At 37.0% G+C, this 26,296-nt stretch overlaps 2 protein-coding genes across 2 annotated transcripts in view; one reads left to right on the top strand and one right to left on the bottom strand.

The window, feature by feature from the left end:
* Window positions 1–801: 801 nt before the first annotated feature.
* On the bottom strand, window positions 802–25,190 carry SGTB (small glutamine rich tetratricopeptide repeat co-chaperone beta). The gene is given in 13 exon segments (XM_066339777.1): window positions 802–4,292; window positions 5,746–5,829; window positions 6,090–6,127; window positions 8,145–8,207; window positions 8,294–8,432; window positions 11,421–11,525; window positions 13,847–13,946; window positions 17,504–17,573; window positions 17,977–18,080; window positions 23,028–23,150; window positions 24,910–24,972; window positions 24,975–25,070; window positions 25,073–25,190. Coding segments are annotated over 13 exon segments (1,215 nt in total). The 3' UTR covers window positions 802–4,180.
* NLN (neurolysin) overlaps window positions 25,068–26,296 on the top strand; it is a 35,129-nt gene continuing 33,900 nt past the window's right edge. Inside the window, exon 1 of the mRNA XM_066339771.1 lies at window positions 25,068–25,220. Within this exon, the coding sequence (XP_066195868.1) occupies window positions 25,189–25,220 (32 nt within the window). The 5' untranslated portion in view covers window positions 25,068–25,188. The remainder of the gene's footprint in view (window positions 25,221–26,296) is intronic.

A 26,296-nucleotide genomic window follows, 5' to 3' on the forward strand; every position in this document is an offset into this window, starting at 1 on the left:
CAGGAGCTAGGAAGTGGAGTATAAGCCAAAGACAGTGTTGGGTGTGGCTCAGTCTTGGAAGAGGAAGCAATGCAGAAAATCTGTCAAAATTATCTGCTATCATGAGCAGAGTTGTGCATCCCTGCAATATGTTACTTGCTGTTAACAGGCATATTATTTTTCAATTGATGGGAAACTGAAAACTAAAATAGTAGAACTCAGGTAATTTTTTATTGTTAAAATAAGGTGGTGCCAATTATTCTTTCCATCCCAGGGGCATTTAAATGGATTTTTAAGAAAAAAAAATAAAGGAAAAAAACAGTCCTGCATTGCGGTGTAAGATCAAGTCCTCTAAAGCATATACAGAAAGAAGTTTAGTCAAGCACTACAATGTGCTTTTCCCTAGCTTTGACAAAAACTGGAAATATTTTTGGCTGAAATATCTGTTATCACCCAGAAGTAGCCATTTAGTGAATAAAATGGTGACTGTCTTTCCTAGTTTAACAGTAGGTAAAGTAGTGTTAAAGACTCTAATCAGCAGCGTGTGTTTCTCAGCTACCATGTTGGCACTTAGCAACCTTACTAGTTTTGACACTATTTTACTGAAGGTTTCCCATGCATAAAATCTAAAGTGTAGTATTCAGTGTTAGAATATTGGATAAATTTAGGACCAGCTTTATATATGGAGGGACTAAGTCCATACAGGAAACAGTAAATTAAAAATGTATCCTGCCTAAGTGATAAACATGAACAGGTATTTATAGAATGCAATTTACCTGTTACTTGAGATACATAAAAAATTAAAGCAGAAAACCACAACTATACAGACAAAAAAGTATATTACTTTATTTATAATATATCTTCAAGTTAAACTACAGAAGTTGAAGGAGATGTAACCACATGGCAGTAAGAGGTAGGAGAGATACAGAAATAGTAGACAAGTTGCATTATGCCAGTATGACTTTCTGTTGCCATAAAACAATCTACTCAAAGTTACAGAGTTAGTTCTATCATCTCAGTATGCGTAAGTGATTTTACTTTGCACTTGGTACAGAACCAAGAGTGCAACTGAAACAATTTCTAAGCTGAGTATTTCATTAGGTGTCTTTATGATCATAGTTAGAAGAATATACTCCCATGCAAGCAGGTTACAGGAGTTTACAATTGATTGCAAAATACTTTCTTCTCTAACAAATTATTATACTTACACACTGATGGATACAGTAATGATACAAAACCAATTAGGTGTAAATGCAGATTTGCTCAGTTGAACAGTAAACTGCAACTGACCTTAAATTAAAGCCATATTTACAGGGATTGTGGTTTACCACTTTATCTAGCAGGATGAAAAATTTTAGCACAAGATACAGTGCAGTTACTACACAGGAAAAGATTCCTGCCACACCCTGTGATTAAGACATGTTGCATGACTGAAACAATCTAGGCAATTCAAAGAAAAGCAGACTTCAGCATAAATGATCTCTCTGTTCATGGTTTCACTGGAAAAGCATGTAATGACAGCTCCTGTTACTGGTTTCACTGTTTTTTGTTTAGGCTATAAAGCCCTTTCTGTTAATACACAAGAAACAGAGAATGTTTACTAGTAAAGTATTGTGCCAGTCAGTTGTAGTACATTCCTGAAGGCTTAGCTAATGCTGTTAACATTTTAATACATACTGTGTGTTATCTGAAGTAAAACCTAAACACAAAAATATTGTAGAATATGAAATGAAAGTTACAACTCCATGAAGATGACTTCAAGAGTAGCTTTCAGATAACTAACCAATGCTTCATTCCATTTAGCCTTGGGGATTATTCTCCCATAAATCCAGTAAGCTATGGAGCTGGTACTTGACAGTACAGGTACAAAATTTCTTCTGCCCTCTTTGGATATTAACATATTTTGTAGTTCTTAAGAAACTCTCATTAAATTCTTGACACTCTGTCTTACAGCAGAAAAGTAACTGAATGCCTGAGGATTGCTGTTGCAAAGTGAGAATAATTTGAGTTTGTCGAGTGATGTTGGCAGGCCTGTCTAGTCCACCATGGATTTTCTGGTTCTCCCTATCAAATTTAGTGAAGCACACTTGGAGCAGTTGAAGATATGAAAGAGAATTAAAAGGAACTGTGAAGTTTAACAGGTTACATACTAGGTGCATAGTAGCTACTAGGTGAAGTTTAGCATAGTTACATACTAATGCTTCTCTCCTGACACAACACACTATTCCAAATAATACCTGTATACTTTTTGTAGCCCACCCAGAGCCTCCATAATTCTTCTTTCTAAACGGTATTCCTGTCCTACTCAGTGTAATTGAACTTAAGTAAGTTTCCTTGAATGGACTAGATTCAGGATCTGAGCTACCTCTGGAAAAAAATCCCTTTAGGGATTTTCTTTCTTGTCATCAGATGTTGAGTCAGAAGCTTTTACTTGAAAATGTATTTAATGTAAAGCTTAAGTATCTCTACAGCCTGAAGAAAGCAGCTACACCAACTTAAAGAGAGAATTTTAAAAAGCATTTTAATGCTGTACATAGGCACGCTAATCAATAAAGTATGGAGTGTATTAAAATTGTTCATCTAGTAAACTTTACTTTTTTAATCAACATATGGTAATATGGATTTCTCAGGTTTGTGTTTTCTCCGATTCCTTTCATTTCTCCTTGGATCCAACTGCATTTTTCTCTCTGGTTTAGTAGAGTAAGATTTATACCATAGATGCACAACTATAATTTGTTAGAATCAAGTATATTACTTGGCCCCAAATTTTGCATTTACTTCTGCTGGAGGAGCTCTTTTATGAGCACAAGATCAATTGGCTATAAAATCTGAAGTTCAGGAGTTCCTATGTATTTCTCAATTTGGGAATCTATTGTTATTCCTCCACATACCACCTCCAGACTAACTGGCCATGAGAGATCAATTTGTCTAAGAAATCAAAGCAGCCTCCTTAAATCAGTTTAGATATTTAAAGAGAAAAGTGTTGAGAGGGTGTTGAGAACCTCCCTGGGCTAAGAACCAGTGTACTTTGTATCAGGAAGCAGTGTCAACAGTAAGCAGAGTAAAAAAAGGTAACATACTAGACATACAGAAAGCAGCAGTCTTGCAAGAGTAATATTAACTGAGCAAGAAACAAATACTATAGAGTCAAAAAATCTTTAACTTGACTATATAACCATCATTTTAGATAGATATGTGTAATTAAAAAAAATCCCCAATTGTTTAAGCCAGTGATTTATCACACAATAGAAAAAGAATCCTTCTAAGGCAGTTCTTTTTTAGATTTTTCAGTACTAGTTATTTGTACAGTCACAGGCTCAGTTTTAGCTTATTATAGTTAAGAACTTTAAGTTTACATTAAATACTGCATACATACGGAATGTAATACAGCTTGCCATGCCTAGGAACATAGTGCCATAATTCTGACCTCCAGGACTACCATCATGATGTAGGGGTAAACATGGCAGTAGAAAAGCCTACAACTTCTCTTTCCTTTCCCAAGACAAATTCCATTTTGATTTCTGTGCATTATCCTACACAGAATTACTGTCTTCTCTTTCATGTGTGGTACTCCTTCATATGCAGTCATCTCCCTCTCTTCTCCCCACTGAAGTTGAAAAATATTTCCTGTTACTAAGAAGGCCCCTCCATGGGATTAAGAAAACAGACTTCCCAAGCATGACTTTTAATATATGGAGTTTAAATATACTCCATACTGCAACACTACGTAATGCTCATTAACAGGGCACATCAGATGGGCCTATTGTTTCAATATTTCAGTATTTCAATGCTGTTTAAAGGAGTACAGCCATCATAATTCACATCATATGAGTAACATGTCTTTTACACTGTCTAATATTTTAGAATTAGGTGTTGGGCAAGATCAGCACACTACAAAACTCCTCTCTGCTTAGTAGCCCTGGAGGTCAGTCTGATGTACATACTGAAATGACTTGGACTTGGGGATTTTAATAAATCACCTATTCAGTGTATTAATTTTCAGAGGAGTAACTATACATAGACGCTATGTTCCAAGTTATGTGCAAGAAATCTGTTTACCAGATTTATTCTTGTTTGCAAACACACACAAAGAATTTTCTGTCTTCTATTCAAGCAGAAGAGTTACAATGGTGCTTTTGCTACTAACTATGGTATGCATTTTGGGGTTATATATCATTCCAATTCATATGACTCCTTGAAGTCAGGAATGTTCTTCAGTGCTTCCACTCAAATATCTGCTCCGGATATGATTTCTCAGTTGCTCTATGAGCTCAGGATTCTGCTGCTGTATCTGCTGTGCAAACTGCTGCCCCCTGTGTTGAACAGTTTTAAGTGAAATCAGCAAGTGAAAGCAACATTTTTAAGAATACAGGATATCCCAATACAGCTGGAAGGTGCATTACATTAAAATTAAGATTAAAGATATCTTGATTTACAGTCTTAGGGTATTTGCAGTATTAGGAATTTATCTAGTTGAAGTGTCTCCAAACAGATTCATCATCATAAATTTATTTTCTTTTTTAGTATTATTACTTCTACTTGATAACATGGAGGAGAAGAGTATCACCTTAAAGATACATTACCTTTTATGGTAAAATAACACATCTTCAGTGATTTCTTCCCTTCTTTTTGAGAGGATCTATTCTAACTGTTCAAAATAACTACACTTAGAGTTGGCATGCTACCTTCTGTTAATGGTTCCAGAAATACAGTATGCAGCTGCCAACTTATACTTGTGAACAAGATGTCATTAGTTGAAACTAAGCATACGATCAAAATTTTATATCTTTTCTGACTGAAGTAATAACAGAACTATCTGTAACAGTTTTAGCTTAAAATTAATAGGAGAGACCAATGTGTAAGAGAAGTGTAACACCTGTTTACTAATAAAAAACAAATAAGTAGAAGATACGACTTCATGAAAAGCCTAGCTTGTCCTCTCTGTTACTTCTAAATTTTGTTCAAGTAGCAAACTATAAAGACTCTTTCAAACTATAATGCAGATTGAAAGAAAGCCACATTTTTATTGATGTCTGTGTAGTATACATTTTTTTGTGAAAATAGCCCTAGATTTTTGCAGTGAGACATTTCTGCCTGTGATATAAGTCATAAATTACTTTTGCCCTGAAAAGGTGAAACTTAAAATAGTTTGGAATTGGCTAGAATGCTGAAATAAAGTAAAATCCTATGCTCCATAAGAGATCTTGGCATATAAGGAAATGGCATGTTCTTGTGCAGACCCTTCCAGATGGATGTTGTCGTTATAGTATAAAAGCCTTGGGTCCTGGTTTTTGTAAAAATATTCTTTATTATCTTGAGTTCCCTAAAACATTCCTCATCTAAATGAAGTCATAATAAATGTCAGAGCAGAAATTGGTTTGACTTGTAGAAGAGTAAATCTGTAGCTTTCCTAACTAGTATCTGAGATAACAGGTAGTAAATTTATCCACACATTTTGAAAGCACGTGTAGGAGTATTTAGAAGACTTAAAGGAATGTTTTTAGTAAGTGGCATTAGAAAATAACAACATATGAGTACCAGAAAGTGAAGCTGAATGCACAGCAGTTCAGTCATTCCATTTGATGGAAATGTATGGAGCAAACAAAGAAGGTCCTGGAAAATAAGTCTTCGAGTTCTTGGTTTTAATAACAAACAGTGGGAATAGACCACTTGATAATGCACTTGACACTGCACCCTTTTAAACAGATGTTGAAGAGTTATCCTACTACAAATGTGACAGTTAAAACTGTGCAAGTTCTTACTTACGCGTGGATCAGGCTGGACAAATCTGAAAGGCCACCAACCCCAGCAGCAGGGCCACCAATGGCATTTGACATCATCCCTGACATCCTGGAACAGTTAGCACAGTGTTGGTATTGGGGTGTGCAGGGACCTTTACTGTAAGCAATAAGCCCCAGTTCTTTTTTGAATTGCTAAGAGGAAAAAAAGTTGTAAGGAGAAGAAACTACATTTTTACAGTAAGCAAAATAAAATTACGTTTTCAGTAATATATCTACATTTCAAAAATACAGCTATAAATACTATACACCTTTTATTAATTCAAATATCTAAAGACATTTGTTTTAACAGTACCCCATTTTAATACTTACAGTTGTTGAATTTGAGGATTTTGCATTAAGCTTGCTGCCTAGAATAGACAACATACAGCTGAAATTATAAAACATTTACTACTTGGTTATCACTGAGAAAAACATGGGGGAAAACCCCACATTGCTGCAATCTGTTTTGTTACAAAATTAAGTTTACATGCAGAGCAAGAAGAATCGCTACAGCAATGTATTTCATGGAAATGAAGCTGGTACTATTTGTTATGTGGTAAAGAAAAAATAGTGGTTACAGATTCAGGCATAAAAAATAGGGCAAACCATTTAACATAAAAAACCCAGTGCCAGAAAACTAAACAAACAAATGAAACATTGAAGAATTGCAAGGACAAATGTTTTCTACTGGACTTCTTGGACAAAAGTTAGTATTTTTTTTTCTTCTGAGCCTGGATAAAATAATTTTGCAATTATTAGTAGTACCATGAGTTAAAAGTTAAGATTATGGGCCACAAACTATTTTGGATCAAACCAGAGTGTGGACTTACTTTGTAGCATGATTTTGTGGTAATACATGTCTTCTCTGGCAATGGCATATTGTCTAATTTTGTAGTAAGCATAAGGCTATTTAAATTTCTCATTCATTAAATACTTCTAAAATTATATTCCGTTTGTACAGTGTAACAGTGTCTATGGACTGATACTATAGAAAAAAAAGAGTAATTTTTCAACGTCATTAAAGTAATTTTTACAGAAATCAGTGTCTGTATGAATGCACCACCACTAGATAAAACACAGTATGTGCTTCTTGCTTCTCTTACTAAAGATAACTACAAAAATCATATATATCCAATATTCATTGTATTGATCAATATGTTGTCATATAGATAACTCAAAACTAAATCAACTTTTTTCTCTAGTTAATAGTTAGATATAAAATGTCACATGCAGGTCAGTTCTGTGCTCAATACAGGGTTAATTTCTTTAATAAGCTTTATCTAGTTTAGGGGCCAAAAACTGAGGCTACAAGCAATTTTCTCAAGGTCAGACAGTGAGGCAATTTTTTTGCCTTAAAAAAAAATCAAGTAACTACACCTTGGGAAAATAACTCATTCATTCCTGGATAAAGGCCCTGTGTTCTGTCTACCTTGCCAGGCCATCTTCTGAAAACAATGTAAAAGATCCTTTCTCCAAAAACAGCTCCATACATCATTGATTCTAAACAGACACAGGTTGTCTTAAGTACATCATGTGGCCAGTGAAGTAGTACACAGAGTTCCAGTGCTATTTTATCATGAATGCCATCAGAGAACTTGCTCCCTCTTTCCTTGCCTATTGTCTCTATTATTTGGACCATGTTATCAAGCCAGATGTATGTCTTTTGAGGGCAGCACACTTCCACACAAAAGCACTGGTTGGAATGTGCTGTTCCAGTGAAGCTTCCAGAAGGCTTGTAAAGTTTTAACTGCTTTCTTAAAGGAAATAAGTTTGAGGTTTGTTTTCCGTGGGATTTTATATTTTTTTCTCCAAATTCCGTTCTACAAAATTAATTAATTCCATTTAGCTAAGAAAGCCATGTGGGAAAAAAAAAAGAATACTAAGGGAGAAATACACAATTTGTTATTGAACTGAACATAAAAGAATGCACTATATGCAATTTATATTAATTTTTTTAACTCTAAAGGTTATTAGGGATAATTTGAAATAGTAATAACAGAAAAGTCTCTTGAGTAGTTCTCTCAAAGGAGAGTTACTTTAGTCCTTGTATCATTGTTAATGGCTCTGTGGAGAATTGAAGAAATTTTCATCATGCTGTTGACAAGAGTTTTACTGTCATATCATACATAAAAACAGCATAGCTAACCTATGTGTGTTTTTATCTATAAGTAATAGAAAATCAGCTGGAAAGAATAGAGGCATTATTGGAGATCTATGCTTCACTTGTTGTTTCAAGTGTAAAATGATGTAGAAAAGTTGAAATTCAGTGTAATAAAACCATTGCTATAATAATAATCATTAAAATTGCTTCTGTTATTGAATAACAGTTATTCTTAAAAGTTCAATTTTTAAAATGGGATAATGCAAACCTTGAGATATACTCACCATACTAATGAAGGCAGGATTGTTTATCAAGCTCGCCATGTCAAAACTCAGTCCAGTTCCAGTCTACAAATAAATTGCAATTGAAGCTAAGTTTCCTACAAAATCCCAGTTAAAACTATTGTAAATAAATAGATACAGAGCAGACTTACAGGACTGGACATATCTCTTAGTTTCTGTTCTGCTATTTTCAGATTTGACTTGTAAGAGTCATTCTCTGGATCAAGATCCAGTGCTTTTTGATAACTGGTAACTGCTTCTTCATATTTATTCACTGATGTCAGAGCCAACCTAATGTGAAATAAAGAAATCCTGGTTAGAACATAAATGGTCATCAAAAGCTAATGATACATTTTCTTTTCTAAGTAAAACAGTATCTCACAACTGATTTTTAGCTTGACCACTTAATTAAAACAGGTTATGCTATACTGCTTGGAGTAAGCATTTGTTTTTGCAGAAAAGGGGATTCCTCAAGAACAGTGCACTGTCTGTTGTATATATATGCAAGTTTAATTAAAAACTCCTTGGAATCATCAAGTGATTTAGTCACTTTAAGAGCACAAGGTGGACCCAGCATCTGTGACTTTTTGCATAAGATCTTAAGTGTTTTTTCCAGTACTTTTGACCCAAGAGATTATTTTAAAACCTACATGGGTAAGTAGGGCAAAGATACTCTTAATATGAGTTATGCAATGTTAAGAAACTGGACCTACGAATACATTATTTATTTATTTAGTTATATAAACCCATACACTTTTAATATAATAATTACTATATTAAATATTTTATTATAGAAGATGTTTGATAATTACACTGTTGTCCTTATACATTTGTTTAGAAATTATGTTATTAGCATTATTATAATTATCATTATTTTAAAATACTGGACCTACAAGTTTCAGCATAATGGATTTTTGTCTCAGGATCAATGTAAAGATTCCTCTTGCAGATCTTGTACTTCAAAAACCTGACAAATAGTAGTAATATCTGTAAAATCCTGTAAGAAACCTTTCTATCAAGGAAGTCTACTTAATGTTTTGAAAAAGACTCTACTCTAGCAGCTCATAAGAGCACAGGACAGACCTACTACTTTTAAGGAGTATTTGTTTTCAAATTGGATGATCTACTATATTTAAAATATTATCTTTCTTTAGGCTATTCCAGAAGTCGATCTGGTTGCCGTTTCAACTCTATCTGCTACTGTATTTTCAATTTATACTGATCAAAAAACTAAACTGATGCTTTCCACATTTTGAAAAGGATTTGTGTAACCCACATTCAGTTATTTAGTACTTCAGTTCACCTTCTAATGCTGAGCAACACAGCCTGGGTTGATAAGCCTGTGCTTTTGCCCACTAACAGACCTTGGTCTTTCATCTCATGCATATAAGTTCAGCATTTTATATTAGATTGTCATCATTCTCAGTAAGAATAGGAAACTCTAGGAATTTCCAATACTGCTCCTGGAAGAACCCACACAGTATTAGTGGTTTTTCTCTTAACTTACTTTTCCCCATAAAAGACAGTCTCCCTTTTGGCACATTAACTTGCCAACATAGTTTTGGACCAGACAAGAAATGCAATCCATTATTTCTGTGATGCAATAGTGCTTTTTACAGAAACAGTTTTTAACAGAGAAAGTTTCTTGGAGCACAGTACAAGTTAGAACAGCAGACAATTTCTTTCCTCACACCTCCTACCCAGACAAGCAATCTTTTAGGATCCTGCTGGAAATACCACCTTTAACTGACATTCCACTTTAAAATGGCTCCCATCTCTGTGTATTTTTGGCATTTCTGCATCCTTCTGTGACATGTAAAGAATTTCTGTCAAATTCTGAGAAAAATTGATGTGTCTCCATAATGCATACAGAGAGCACATCATAAGGACTTTTGTTGAGAAGGTGTTTTGTACACTAGGGGCATAGGGGTGGGATTTTCACTTTTTACTAAACAGGCACAGTTTCCTCATTCAGCCTATGCCAAATGTTTACTCATCAGCTTGTAGCTCAAAATATGTCCTCTATTAGAATGACCAGACAATAAAATAAAGAGAAGCTTGATGGCCTGAGAATGGTCTCACTTTCAGTGTGTATTAAAGAAACATTGGTATTACACCCAAAACTGTAAAATAACCTCCAATCTCCCAATCAAATCAGGCTGTAGCATCCCTCCATATCAGTGAAATCAAGGGAGCCTGTATTGTGCTATATGAAGAAACAATCTAAGGAGAGTTAAAATGAAACAAAACCAATTCAACAACCAATCTAAATTTTTAAAAATCATTAATAATTTCAGAAGCTCCTTAGGCTAGGTTGGTATTAGTAAAATGCACTGTATTATGGAAAGTTTTTCAGTGATAAAATTCTAACACACTTTATCTTAAAATAAATGTCTCCTGTATGGTTTTGTCCCAGACCAACAAGAATTATCACAGTTTCAGGGCATGGTTCAGAATTTAACACAGACCAATGCAGTTTTGCAATAGGTTGTTTCAGTGTGGCCACTCCATACTGCAGACTAAATTTTAATAACATGGACATGAGCCATTTTGTGCCAACTGACTCAACAAACAATCCCAAGCATTTTTTAATTTACTGGTATAAATATAACCTCAAAAGACATATGTAGCATTAAGTTCACTACCACAATGTGCTTGATTATTGAAATGCAAGACTAGACATTTTGGAAGAAAGGGCCTTCACTCAAACCAACAGCCTGTTAGAGCATTCCTGACATTGTTTTCAGGTAACACTTAAAACCACCCTCAAGAGGCTATACAGTTAAATCTCTCAGACATTGCTGAGAAAACCTGCCAAGGAGACATAGCTTATTCTTCCTAAAATATCTGCTTCCAAAGAGCTACTGAACAGAAAAGTTAAGGCTTTATTCCTGCTAGTGTGAAGCACCAATGCCGTTCTTTAACAGCCATCATTAATAGATTCAGTATTCCAACTGAACAAAACTGTTTCAATTTTGATTACTTTTAACTAGTTAGGAGGTAGAAAAAACCCCATCATTACTTCCTAAACTAAATCCAGCACGTTGATAAATAGAAAGAAAAAAACTGTACACTGATGAAATCTGATGAAAATGCTAATATCAACCACATTAAAAAACCTCCCTAACCATCGGATAGGATCATCTGCAGAAAATTGCTATACTTATAAAACAACAATGTTCTGTAAGTGAGTAAAACAACCTGGCTCCACATATTTCAGAAAATCTGTGGTGATGTATACATGGTCTTCAATGTTTATTCAGATTTCCATTAGCTTACCCCATTCTTCCATATGCTTTGCTGTACTTTGGATCTATTGCTATGGCGCTCTCACAGTCCTTTATGGCTTCCCTGAAGTTGTTGAGCTTACTTTGAGCAGCAGCCCTAAGAGAAAGATGGCAAAAAAATGAAACTTTGTCAAAAAACCCCAGCCAAACTATCAACCAAACAACCAAAAATGCACAAAAACAAAGAAAAAACCCAAAGCAAAACAAAACAACCAAACCCTAATCCTAGATATTCATGTCTGTGACTTATTTAATCTTACTGACTTTTCATTCACTGTTTAGGCTATGTTTAACTTTCTTTAATGAAGTAGGACAAGCAAATGTTAGGAGCCAAGTATGTGCCCAAGTGCATTGCTGGACTGCAGTTTTGGAGAACATGCACTCACCTCTGAGGACACAAAGGACAAATAATTCTAAGGAACTGTCTAAGATCCAGCATATGACTACACACAAATCATAAAACCTATTATAAGAAGTGAAATTGTCAAGTAGTAATTTTATATAAAATCACTGTTTAAGGAGAAATATTTTATACAATTGGTGTTTTCCAGCAAGAAATAAAATTTTACAGCCATTCAAAGGAATGCTGTGATTTTTCCCTGCTCAGGTTTTTAGAAGTCAACTCAAGTTTGTAGATAAATCACAATAACATTTCTCAATAACTTCTGCATTGCTAAATTACAGCTGCATCTCTAAACTGATGAAATACTAAATGCTGCAGATACTAATACAGTAAGATTAAAGACTTGACCAAATTAAAAAGGACACTGAAACATTTAAAATCAAAACTTCACCAGATAGGAAGGTCTCAAGCCACTCCCATTTATTCTTCCTTGGTTAAAAAAATATTGTAGAAATTACAGTATTTTCATTGTAAAAAGCATATCTTTTTATAAAGAATCCTTTTTCCTGTGATTAGCTCCAGGTTGCATGGGGTTTTCTGACTTTTTGATTAAAATGTCTTCTGAATGGGACTACTTATCTATTTTGGGCTGTTTAACAGTTGTCCAGCTCCACAGATGCCAGTGAAGATTTATAAATAAAAGCTGGGGTGATGCTTGTTCTCACATGTGTTTGAACGGAAAACATTTTTCCATGTTCACAAGAAGATCTACATGGCCAGTGAAAATTCTCAGGGCATACCAGCCCACTCTTTTTTGCACTGCTGTGAATAAAAAGCAATCCCACTGAATACAACATGTCCCCATGGCTCCCAAACAAACTTAATATAAGGTATATACTTACTGAAATACTCTATCATCCACAAAACTCCAAACAACTCCCAGGGTTTTTTTAAATAATTACACACAATACTGTACTGACTGAAATCAAGAATAATTTTGGTTCTCACAAACATGGCATGTGATGCAACACAAAAATTATTTCTGCTCTTGCTAATTACAACTTTGACATTTAAGCCCCTACTGAGGAAACTTCCAGTGATTTTGGGAAGCCTTTGAATCTGATCTGGTATTTCCATTTTATAAGTAAAGTGACCCGTGATGAGTTTCCACAAGTAATAGAGATGATTTATACTTTTGAACTGCCAACCTAAATATATAAAATGTTAGCAAACTGCATCATTTCCTTTCTCTTTAAACTTGCATTTAAACACTGAATCTTTCATTTGTATTTATCATAAACTAAACTCTGGTGCAATGGATGCAGAGCTTCAAAAACAGTGTAATCCAGTGGGTACCATTCCACAAGGCCAGATTGACAGCACTTAAATTAATCCTATATCCTTAAATTAATAATAGAGGCACTCTAGAGGTGGGCTCATTCCACTAGGGCCTAAAATCAAGACTGCCTTTGCTCTTGTGCTGGTCTTCCAGGCAGTGTTCTGCAAGAGCAGACAGCTGTGACTAGGTTAACTTGCCCTTCCAAGCTTACCGGCTGCCAAATCACTATGTCTTCTTCATTCATGATGGTAAAGAACAGATTAGATAAGAAAACTGTAACAGCAGCATTGTTATTTTTCAACAGGGCATACATGAAGATACTGAGTATTTACAAAATGCTTGAAATCTCCAAAATGGTATTCCTGCACTGATGAATTTTTTTTGCCAGATGTAGCTAGGACTCGAGGAGATAGAGAGAGCAGCTGAGTCACTAGAATGCCAGAGAAAAAGGCTTTAACTACTCTCAGCAGCCTGGAAATCACAGTCTGTGTTTTGATTTAATACAGACAACCTGACCGCACACAATCTGAAAAGTTTTAAGTAATTTTAAAGCCCATTTTAACTGATACGGAGATGCTGAATGAGCTTACTTCCACTCTAATTTTACAAATCTAACAATCAGTTTCTAAACAGTGGGGTTTCAAACCTCATGTTACTTTGACCTACTTGACATTTTATCTTTAAAATAATGTTAACAAAGTCCAGGAATGAAAGATGTGCACCATTTTGGTTTTACCTGTTGCAGTAATAGACTGCATTGTTTGGATCCAGTTCTATAGCCCTAGTATAACAATCCACTGCAGCACCATAATTTTCTTCCTTCATATGATTATTACCTGAAATAAAATATTAAAAGTTCTTAAGCCATTGGATGAGACAGTATGTAGTTAGATGAGACAGCTCTGTATGAAAGAAACAGAGCAGCTACCTTATAGCATCTGTATAACTGAGATACAGCTGCACTTTTTTGAGATACATTCTTTTAAACAGAAAAGTAATGGAATAATGCAAATAAAAACATCTAATATGTCTGTGAAGTTTATTATGTACATTGCATAGTACATCACAGAAACCTTCCTCTTTTTATTTTGGTATTTCAGACTTTCCAGCTCGTTTCTGCTGTTAAGGAAACTCGCTTCATTGAGAAGTGTCATTGTAACTGCAGTCCACACTAATACAGATTCATCAGTCTTAACTATCTTTGCAAGCCCAATACACTATGTTAATTTTTAAATCTAATTTTCTTATATGTCTCAACAGCTTGCTTGTAACTATCTAAAAACACACCAAAAAACACCCAAAAGTAAAACCAAGCATGTAAGCCCCATTTTTGTGATATTACATAATTGACTCATTAAGATAATGAAAAGTACGTATAGGGTAAGCAATCTAAAAGGATTCCAGAGTAATATTTCTCACCAAGGAAACTCAGAACTTCTACTCTGTAACAAAGTTTCACATTTCACGTGTTTTAAGTCCAGTGGGAAAAAAAATCCAGAAACTTTATGTAACTTCTCTATGGACAGAAAATTCTGGACTAAGGTCTTTCAAAGCAAAAGACACCTTATGCATTCTTCTGTCCCCAACACAAGGCAATCCTGGTAGTTTCTATCTTTCCTGGTGATTCAGTAGTAAAAAAATCTTCTTCAGAGTGCCCAAACTTGTCTGTGGCCCTGCTACTATCAATTTTTGGCCGGCTGGATCCTACAGAAGCCTTGGTTTCCTAGAAATGTCAAGAAATTGTCAGGAAAATTACAGACTTCCACTGACTTCTTGTATTTCAGCCAGATATTTAAACCTTCTCCTAAAATAAACAAGACAAGGGATAGGTCAATAAGTTACTACTGATGTAGGTAACTGCGTAAGCAAAGGCTAGAAAAGTTAGGTCAGTGCAACAGTTTATCTCTGAGAGAAAGCAAGAGTGGAACAAGTCCTCAGTGCTTGCACTAACTGAAACGACTGTACTTGCATTTATTTGTGAACACAGACAGCTCATTGAACAAAACCAGATTTAATCAAAGTAGTACAAAATCACATCCTCTACTAGTGCTGTACTATACTGTAATTACAGTAAGCAGTCCCTTCCAGTGAGAAGTCAAACCGTATTTGCATATATACCTTCAAAATACGCACAGAATGTAACAATATCTTTCTTGTTTCTAGAGGCCCACTGTTTACTCTGCTTTCCTTGTTCTAAGGTAAAGATCTGTACACTAAATTATGCAGCAAGATTACAGCAGTTAGTGTTCCTTTAAAACAAAAATACCATCAATGACTATCAACGCTAGAATTTCTGATACTGGTCTGAGGATGACCCAGGGTACAAGGCTAAGCTGGAGATAGTATCAGTGCATACCCTTCTTGTTATCTCTCTCTCTCCAGCTGCAACCTTGCTAAAGGAAAACAGAAAAATAGCTAAATCCTCTAACTGCTGAGAGAAGGAAAAGCAACTATATTATTCTATTTTAGTATCATACAAAATCCTTAAGACAAACAAATTACACAAATGGTTATACTTTTGAACGTATGTCCTCTATACTGAAAATACTACCTATTGTTATAATTATGCTGTGGTAATAAAACACAGATCTCTTTATGATCAGGCCACCACTGTACAAACCTGGACATAATCTGTGCTCTTGCACATCTTACACTAAGCCAAAGTGTCAAATGATATACAAGGTTAGTAAATTCAAGTATTGAGTACTCTGAAGGGTATATTACCACCTGGTTACCAAGAAAGAAAATTCAGCTCCCTGATTTTGTTTTGCCATTCATTAGCCAATTTGTACAAATATTAGAGCTGCTTTGAGACAAGAGGAAGAAGAGTCTGGTGGCCACAAAGGTGAGGGGAGTTATTCCATTGGTAAGGGCATACAGATAGAAATGAGGAAAACACAGTTATAGAATTATGATATTATTGAAGATACACATCAAATACACTTCCCCAAATTACCTAATTTTTTTCCTAACTCAGGCTAGAAAATACTCATAACTGAAAAGCATTATAGTGGTGATAGATAGTATGTGTGTGAATGTGTGGAGGATCAAAACAGAAAAAGCAGGACACTAAGATTTATTTTTATTATGGGAAATTACCAGAGGCATTTCAAGCAGTTAGTTGGTCCTTTGCTAAAGTTTAGACCCTTCCAATTCTCTTCAGTAGAGCTGTGGAATTACTTCGGTAAAACGACACAAAGACTAACACATAGCACACGCTAATTTCATTGTCTCAGTCTATTTCACAGATCATTGTGGACTGAAAGATAGCAAGACTGAAGTAACAGATTTAAAACAGCTATAACACCCACAAAGTGCTGACTATTCCTACAGTTCAATGACTATATTGAGACCTAGAGGTATTCTTTACTTTCCATGAGTTGACAGTAACAGCAAAACAAAGACAGCATGCATAGCAGGCAGGTGACAACTGACTAACACATTTTTGTGACCTATGTTTGAAGTCTCAGTTTCAGAATTAAAGAACTAATGGGCAACTCCAACAATTAGGAAAAGTTACTTTCAGAGCCAGTAGTGGACTGCATTTATGATTACAGATGACCAGTTTTAAGGTAAAAGAGATATAGAATTAATTTTGAAAAACAGTAGGACTTCTTCCACATTATTATGGAAATTTTGAGAGGATTACATCTGCCTTGCAATTAGAAGTTTACTTATTTTTCCTATAAAACTCATCTACCTAAAAATCTAACAGGTCACAAACAATGTGATTCAGAAAGCATCAATCCATAACAATTCATAACAGTTATCAGTGCTACATGCTTTTTTCCATTCCCTTCCCCTTCTTTTTGAGGGGAAATAACATGGATTCCTTCTTAGGCAGCATTAGTGACTTCTATGGTACAGCTGCTTTTCCTCACAATAACAGCTGCCAAAGGGAAAATAAACAACTGGCTTGTCTGCAGTTTTTATAAAGCACACAAATAATTTCACATATGTGAAATATTAACCCTAGTAAGTTCACAAGAATTTTTCCACTGGCTTCTGCTGGGTCAGGTTTTAGCAATGTTTGACATCACATACCCATTTTAATAAAAGCAGAAACTTGTATAACAATTCCAAGCACAAACAGCCAGACAATAGCTGTTCATTCTTTAAATCTTCTGCTGCTTAGGAATGTTTCCAACTTTACACGTTATCCCTTAGATTCTAAGCAACCTCCAGAGCCAGGAAAAGAATAAGCATTATTTCCTTTGCTCCTGGATAAAGCAAATCCCCTATCCCGCTAATTACATAGCAGTCACAACACAATCTTTATGCTGAAGGTTTTTTGTGGGGTGTATGGTACCCAGCTGCTATACTATCACAACCCACAATAACGGAAAAATATAACAAATGCATAAGGCAATTTATTTCTATTTTTATTACAAACCTTCATCCTTCAGTTGGTCAGCCTTTACAACGCCTTCTGGTAAAGAACGTGAGAGAGGCAGCATCTCATTCTGGGGGAGAAAAAACCAAGTTTTTTTCCTTTAATATATAAGCCCTGATTTTATAAAAAAAACTTTCAGAAAGAAGTGAGAAGCATCAGCAAACTACGAATGACATCAGGCATTTATGTCTGTAAATAGCAAAATGCTTAAATGAAGAATAAAAAACTTGAAGTGAGAATGAGACATCCACTCTTTTTCTATATGGAATTTTCCTTGTCTAGCTGAAATTAATTCCTCCCACTGCCCCCGAAGATTCACATTATACTAGCTTTTATGGAAATGTAGGTTTTCTCATATTTTCCTTAAGTTTTCACATCATTTTGACCTATACAGCACTTCAATATTGTGTATACAATATGAAACCTTAGGACATATTGGTAGAGTAACACTAGAATCTAAATTAAATTCTTACCTTTTGAATAGAATTTGTGAACATTTCTATCAAATGCTGTGAGGATGCAAGATGAGTATCTTCCAGAGTAATCTTAAACACAGTCTCCAGACACTGAATTGCAACTTAAAGGAAAAAATTTAATAATGTAAGTCACCAGTTTCTCAATAGAAGCATAACTGCACTAATTTATTTATAAAGCTGTGACTCATTTCCTTATTCATCTAGTAAAAGCAGCTCTTTGGAATGTACCAAAAAATAAAGAGAGGCAACCTGATCCCCAGAGAATTAGCTTGCTGAAAAAGATCTAAGATATACACAGTCCACATATAGTTTGGCCATTATATTTAAGCCAATTTAAAATCTAATTTCAATTCTTTCAGTTTTTTAAAGTTTTTCTTTAAATATAAAAATATACTGATTTAACAAAAGCACCACAACTCACAATACAACTGTGAATGTCCATGTGTCACATGCCCCACCTCAATGCACACAACTGTTATATATTTGTGTGCCATAACAGCTGGAAGAAAATGGTACATCTTTACTGTACAGAATAAAGGCAAGATACTTATTAGTCTTATCTTTTTGGAATAAAATATATTTATTTTAAGATACTTTTTAAATTAAATGCTGTATTGATCACAAAACTTTATGCTATATAAACATATCTGCAATATCCTTTCATGTGTTCTGTGTGTGGAAGGATTAAATGGCCCTCCCAAACCTGCAATAATGCAAATATGCTCACAGTACACTTAAAAATGCAGAGCCATATCCCTAGCTGAAGTTTTAAATATGCCTGTATTTTTAGACAAAAGATCATCAGTGGCAATTACTATATAGAAATCTGTCTATATACATAAATATATATATATATACACACACAGTTACAGTACTATTGCAAATTATATAATTATTTTCCCTATAATATTAAGACCCTCGTACAATGTTCTTATCAACATCTAAATGTCTTAGACTGAAAACTGAGGAGGAACAAAGAAGAGTCTTTGTTGTAAAGCTAGAAAAATTAACAGAAAAATGGCTGATTTAACACAGATTATAGACAAACTGGAGTATCTGAATTCAAATTTAGGATCAGTAAAAGCAGATTCTTAGTATTTAAGCTTACCCTCAATCCAGTGTTAGTGTAATAAATATAATTTGAAATATTATTTGCATTACAATGAAACTGAATACTGATTCAAAATTAGAAAAGGAAAATTATTGAAGGTTAACAACAGTAAGGCCAGTTTTTATCTTCGTAGCTTCTATGTCACAGCTGGCAGTAAGGGGGGAGAAGAGATTTGTAAAACAGATAGTAAACCCTAGAAAATTATACAAAAGAAATTTCTTACAAAAAGTATAGCATGACACAAAGTTAAAGTTGATAACATGTAACAATGGAATACACTGCTAAATATTCATAGAAGTTGCTCCTCTAATCTATAAATCAATTGACCAGGTCCTAAATCAGCCAGTAAGCGCACTAAGGGATTTGGGTTAAACTCCTTTGTCTCCTGCTGTGTGAAAAACTTAATTCTTATAAACACAGATTATGCTGAATTTTGAAATACATATAAACCCTTAATATTTTATTACCAGGCAAATTATAAAAATCAGTGAAATAACACATAAAATTTTTCCTTATATGACTTAATAGGAAGCCATTTGCAATAGTTTACTTACTAATTTTCCCTGACAGTTTATTTTTACTGAAAGGCACTCCCTTTTCTGAATGCCTCTCCTCTTTTGTAGTTTTGCATAAATTAAAAATACAGTCCCATCCCTTATCTTTCTCAAGGCATCAAATCTATGACACCAAATCTCTATGATACAGAAGAGTTTTGCAAAATGCAGCAGTATTATCATAATCTATAAACAAAGTTATTCTGACTATAGTCCTCAGCATTTTCATCAAATAATTAGCTGTGAATTCCCATATTTCTCCTTTAAGTGGATATTGGGATTTATAATCCTCCTATTTATCACAGATATAACAAAATTAGGACCTCTTATAGGGTGAATCAATAGGTTAGAATAACCACTGGCTAAATGAGAGTCAACAAAAGAAACTCACATAGAAATAAACATTGCTGAGCAGAAACATTTTCAAATCAGAAAATGCAACAAGTTGTGACAAGGTCAATAACAACCCTGTTTTAATGCTACACACAAAAACAAAACTCCAGTAAAGTCAAAGGAGTGGAAACTTGTATTTTGCCTGAAAAGTTTCTCAGGAGGCCAGATTACCAGCACCTTGCTATCCCATTTATCAAAGCGAGGCACTGTCAAATGCTGCAAGCTTGATACTATCAGGGAAAGACTTGATGCAAAATCTTATTCCTCTAAGATTTTTCCTATGTCTGGTATCAAAGGCCAAAGTTCTCTGTTCTCCTAATTTACCATCTACCATCATCCACCTGGATGGTGAGTAAAGCTTGAAGTGACCACCTTGCAAACCACTTCCCTGCTGAACAGCTGGGGCTCACACCAACACCAGCACCTGGGCTGTGCTGGAACTCAGCTCTATGTCCCCAGTGCCACAAAGCTCCAGGATGTTTGTGTCCAAACACAAGTTTCCATCACAAAGCAGAATGAAGGCATCACAGCCAGCATGCAGGCTGAATAATGAGCATTAATTGGGCTGCTGAGACCCCCTTAGGACTTGCTGTCATCTTGCTTCATCTTACACATAACCTTACCCATGTCAAGTATTACATGCATCCATCCACTGCCCTCCTGTTTTGGAAACACTGCCTTAGAGAAATTAGTTGTGGTATATCAATTATAGGATTAAGGAAATCACAGCCTTGTGCATGTTGTAGAGAGTTTTTGCTTTCATCCCACAGAAATCTGTGCTATAGAAAAGAAGAAAAAGGGAGTGACAGAAATAAACCCCACCCTGTAAATAGTAAAGAGAAATAACTGCAATTTAAACACAGTCTAAAATGTAACTTGGAAGAAGGGAAGTTTCTAGTTCATACAGAAGAGTTGAGCACTAACCACCAGGGATTTGTATCACTGCTCTAGATGCTAGGGGAATATATTTCTCTGGTCTACCTTGCAATTACTCTGCTTTCTCAAAATAAGGCGTTTTTATTCGTCAGGCAAGTACAAAATTCCTAAAGGAAATTTACACTGTCGTTGACATTCCTATATAATTCACACATGCAGTATGCAGATTGTCACTGAGTATGTATGAATACATGCTAGACATTTTATAAAGGCTCAAATTTTTTTTGTGATGTTCTGTCTCCTTTTTGTTTTGTGGGAAATGGGAGCTGTTTGAATTACTTCTTGGCACATGATACAGTGTTTTGTCTTTTCACAGACACCAAGTAGGTACATAAGGTACCAACAAAAACTATCAAAAACTATCGATTCTTTTCATCTCTTATGTTCCACCTAACATGAAACACTTCAGTGAGTAAGACTTGGCTATTGCTACTCTACATGCACTAAAGATATTTTGCACAACTAAAATGAGTCTATTTTTCAGAATGCCCGCCTCTTATCCTCTAACACATAGCATATGGTACCATGCTTGTGGCAGAGCACAAATCTAAAAATAGGATTTCAGATCTGCATTAAAATGGTAACTTTTGCATTGGCTTTTAAGCACAGCTGAGGTTTCGTAATACTTTTTATTTAAAAAACTGATTCTTAAAATTGATTCTTTCAAATATACATTGGCTAAGGCTGTTCAAAGACATGTTACCAGGTGAATTTTCAACCATAACCCAATCCTTACTAGTTTCATTATTAAAAAAAAAAATAAATCTCTTCATCTCTCATTACATATGATTCCCAAAATCAGTGTTTTCTTTGATCAGATGAACATCATGATCTGACACAGGTTAAATTTGTTGATGCTTTTCAAATGTACAAAATGCTCCAGATTCTGACGTAAAACCAAATCTTTTGGCTTTTATTCCTTTGGGACTATCCTTTGACTATAATGACACAAAGCTTTCTTTCTTGTTTACTTTTGTGAACAAGTACACTGGACTACCAATAGATAATAGAAGGAAGCACACTCCAGCATTATCTTTTAATTTATGCCTCTGAGAAGCACGGCATACTTTGCATCTCAGCACAGTCTCTCCATGCCAAATATTTCACAGAACTCAGTGATCAACTGCACTGTTGATTCTAGACTTCTCTCTCCAAATTCCTCCTCTGGCTGGCTGACTTACACAACCAGTAGAGAGATCATTTTAAAAGCTGCTATAAAAAACCTACTGCAGTGTTAAGACTTAAGTCTTCTCTCAATTCCACATTCTGGTACCACCTGACGGGAAAAGGAGTAAGAGCAGTATAAAGGAGAACATCAAATACTACAAGGTTACAAAGACCTAGTGAGTATCTGCTAATAGGGAAATACAGGGACAATATATCTACAGACAAATGAATTTGGATGTAAAATAGATGTTACACGATACTGAAAATATTCACCACCACATACTCTTTGGAGCCAGTACTCAAGTGAAAAAAAAATGCAAAGCATTTATCTTATTTTCTTACAATTCCTTTTTCCTCACAAATAACACAGAATCCTTGAAAGGAAACAGTTCTTCTCATAAACCAAAACCAATATAATAATTGTTTCACTTCTCTGTAACCAGCAGAGCTACTAACATATAAAAAATGCAGAAAGAAACCAAACATAAAAGAGAGGAAGAAGCAGCAGAAATTTGTGGTACACACACAGGTCATCTCCAGTGTCTGCATTATAGCACTGCTTAACTTAGAATCACAAAATTGTTCAAGCTGGGAAAGGCCTGTGAAACTAATGTGATTTAAAGTACCTGTTGCTCAAATTAAGGCATTACACATTTGTAGTTTTATAATACTTTTTAAATAAAAGATGCCTTAAAATTAATAATCTCAGAAACATTTGGATCATGATCTTATTTGCAGATAACATTTGGTGGCAGAGTCATTTATGTCACTTCAGTTACTTTCTGTAATACTAAAGGAATTTAATACCTGTGTAGGTATTACATACATACACACACACATATATATACATATAAATAAAGATATATGAAAGCACCTTTATTGCTTACCTTCCAAGCTTTCTTGTTCATCTGGAGTGAAAGTATCCATCTGACTCTGTTCTCTCAAGAAATGGATGACTGCATAAACCAAGCGCTTGACTGATGACATGTTGAAATTGTTTTCTGTTATGTCTTAAAAACAACAGAAAATCTTATTTCAGAAAAATGAACCCCTACAATATTCCAACCTCCTCGTAACCTCAGTAAGAAGTACACATAATACATAAAACATTATCTTTAACCAGAAAGCCCAATAACATGATGCCTTAAAAAAAGAAGTGAATTTGCACAGTTCAGAGAAAACTGCTACCATCATGTAGTCTAACTATCCGCAGACAAGCACATATTTCCCCAGTTCATTCCTGGAAGAAAAGCTCACCAAGGCTAAAATAATTTAGCAACTTATTTTTCATTTATAGGTTTTTTTAATGGTTTGCACTTTATTTACATATAGACTTGCAAGTAGGAGCACATGCTGAAGTCAAAGCCAATTACAAAAGCACTGTGGTAAATATAATGATAAAAAGAAACACACTTCAGTAAAAGTTGGTTTATGATATGACTTGGTGTTACCTTTTTATAAAATATGTTCCTTGGTCTGATACGGTGTTATCCTTTGACAAAAGATGTTCTGTGGCGTGGCACACATGGTGTTATCTTTCAATATAAGATGTTCTACGGTGTGACACACATAGTGTTATCCTTTGATAAAAGGTGTTCTACGGTGTGTCGTGCACACTGCTATCCTTCAACAGAAGATGTTCTATGGTGTGACACGGTGTTATCCTTTCATAAAAGGTGTTCTCTGGTGTGACAAGCTATTATCCTTTAATAAAAGGTGCTCTATGGTGTGACACACTGTTATCCTTTCATAAAAGGTGTTCTCTGGTGTGACATGCTATTATCCTTTAATAAAAGGTGCTCTATGGTGTGACACAGTGTTATCCTTTCATAAAAGGTGTTCTCTGGTGTGACAAGCTATTATCCTTTAATAAAAGGTGCTCTATGGTGTGACACGGTGTTATCCTTTCATAAAAGGTGTTCTCTGGTGTGACATGCTATTATCCTTTAATAAAAGGTGCTCTATGGTGTGACACAGTGTTATCCTTTCATAAAAGGTGTTCTATGGTGTGACATGGGGCTCTAAGCAGTTTATTGTCACTTTGGACAAAGAAATGGAACACCATGACCTCAGGGCATACTTGTGATTAGTGACACTACTGGCTCAGTCTGATTTCCATTCAGCATCAGCCGGGAGTTATATAACTTGGAGGACAATTTTAGTCACAACTTTTCAAGTTATTTTTCCTTAAATCATTTTGATGTAAAAGGGCGCAACAGTATCCAGTTCTCCAAGCAAAGCGCGTTTAAAAAACAGCATTAAATGAGTAGCAAGATCAGGACCAGTATCTCTCGCTATGTTATTTTCTCTCCACAAGCCGCGAGCAAACCGGTGTGCGACCAAACCCACGCCAGGCAAATCCCGTCGTGGAGACAGGGAAAGCCGGGAAGGCCACCGGCGGAGGATGCCCAGACGGGAGCACTGGGGTGCCCTACCCGCGCCCCATCGGGGACAGCCGGGCCGCGCCGGCCGGGGATGCGCGGCCGGGGACACCGCGGTCCGCTACCCGCCCCCCATCGATGACAGCGCGGGTCCCAGCTCCGGGCCGCGCTCCCGCCCCACGCCCACCTCCCGGTCCGTGCCAGGCCCGGCTCCGCTCGCTCGGGCCCCAAGGACAGCTCCGCACCAGGGGGGCGCCGGCCCCTCGGACCGCGGCCGCACCGCCCGGGGCCCGACCCGCGCCCCACGGACCGGGGGCTGCGGGAGCGGCGCGGAGCCCTCCCGGCCCCGCGGAGCTGCGCCGGCCGAGGGCGCGGGCATCGCCCTTACCGTGCGAGATGCGGCGGGCGCTCGCTGCCTCCGGCGGGCAGACACCGGGGACGCGGGGGCGGCGGAAGCGGATGCGCAGGACCGCGGCAGCGCTGCGCCCGCGGGCGGAGAGAGGGCAGCGAGAGGGCGGCGCGGCTGCGGGCGCGGGAGCAAAGCCGGTCCTCCCTCCTCCTCTCCTGCCTCCCCCTCTTCTGTGCCGCCCGTCCTTCCTCCTCCGGTCTTTTCTCCTCCTTCTTCTTTCCTCCTCCTCCGCCGCCGCCGCCCCCCGCGCCGCCCCCCATGCTGTCGCTGTGCGCGGGCGCGGCTCGCAGGTAGGCGCGCAGGGCGGGCGGCGGTGCTGCGGCCCCGGGACGGGGCGGCCCCGGTGCGGGGGTGGGCGAGGGCGGGGGTTCTGGGTGAGCGCGGCGGGGCACGGGGGCCTCCCGGCCGGGCTGGGGGCCGCGGGAGCCCGGGGGGCCCGCGGCTGGCGGGAGGTTGTCCGCGGGAGGAGCCGGGCCTGGCCCCCGGGCTGAGGGCGGCTGCCGCGGGGCGCGCTCCGAGGACAGCGGGGCAGGAAAACCCGCCCGCCTGTGGGGTTTGCTGCCTCAGCTCCTGGAGCCGATCCCGCAGCCTGCCCTCAGCTCCAGGTGGGCAGGGCGGGCGAGGCGAGGTCTCTCCGCTCGGTACCCTCTGCGCCGAGTCAGGCTCGCTGCGAGAGGAATGGCAGGAGCACAATGGATTGAGGATACGGCTGTGGCAGCGGGGCTCTGCAGCAGCCTGTGCCTGAAGCGAGACCTGCGGTGTGCGCGTAGTGGCTTTAAAAAAAAGGTGTGTCACTACTACAGGTTGTAGGACAGGTGAGAGAGGTGCTAGTGTACCGTCGTAAGGTTTTAAAATAGGGGATTGCTGCTTTTCTCCGTAATGAACTCTAGGCTCTAAATGGACCCCAGAAAACCGTGCGATAGAGGGCTTGTAGTCAATTCTAGGTGTGGACCAGACAAATGAACATAATTGCTTTTATCTTGGCCTCTCAGTATTTCTAAAGGACTACATTTGATAAGAAGCAGTGAAATAGCAGGAGGGCACGTTGTGGTAAAGAGAATGGAGCTGAATTTCAGCATGAAATAAAAAAGATGGTTGCCTCGCATGGTCTTTTGAGAAATGATAGTCATGTGCTTACTGCACAAAGTGGACAGTTTTTGCACTATTTCACGGCCTTTGTTCCTGTCAAATTAGGATTGAGGGGTATTAGCAGACAGAAAATTAGTATAGAAAAAACTTTTCATAAGGCTCCTGCTGAAAATTAAGTGATTTTTTCTGGTGCTAAAGAAAGTGCACATCTATTTTTTTCCCAAATTTACATTTACATTCCTTTTTCTGTACAGTCATTTTCACTGTTCTCATTGAC

This window comes from Sylvia atricapilla, chromosome Z (genome assembly GCF_009819655.1).
Source record: "Sylvia atricapilla isolate bSylAtr1 chromosome Z, bSylAtr1.pri, whole genome shotgun sequence".
Lineage (NCBI taxonomy): Eukaryota > Metazoa > Chordata > Aves > Passeriformes > Sylviidae > Sylvia > Sylvia atricapilla.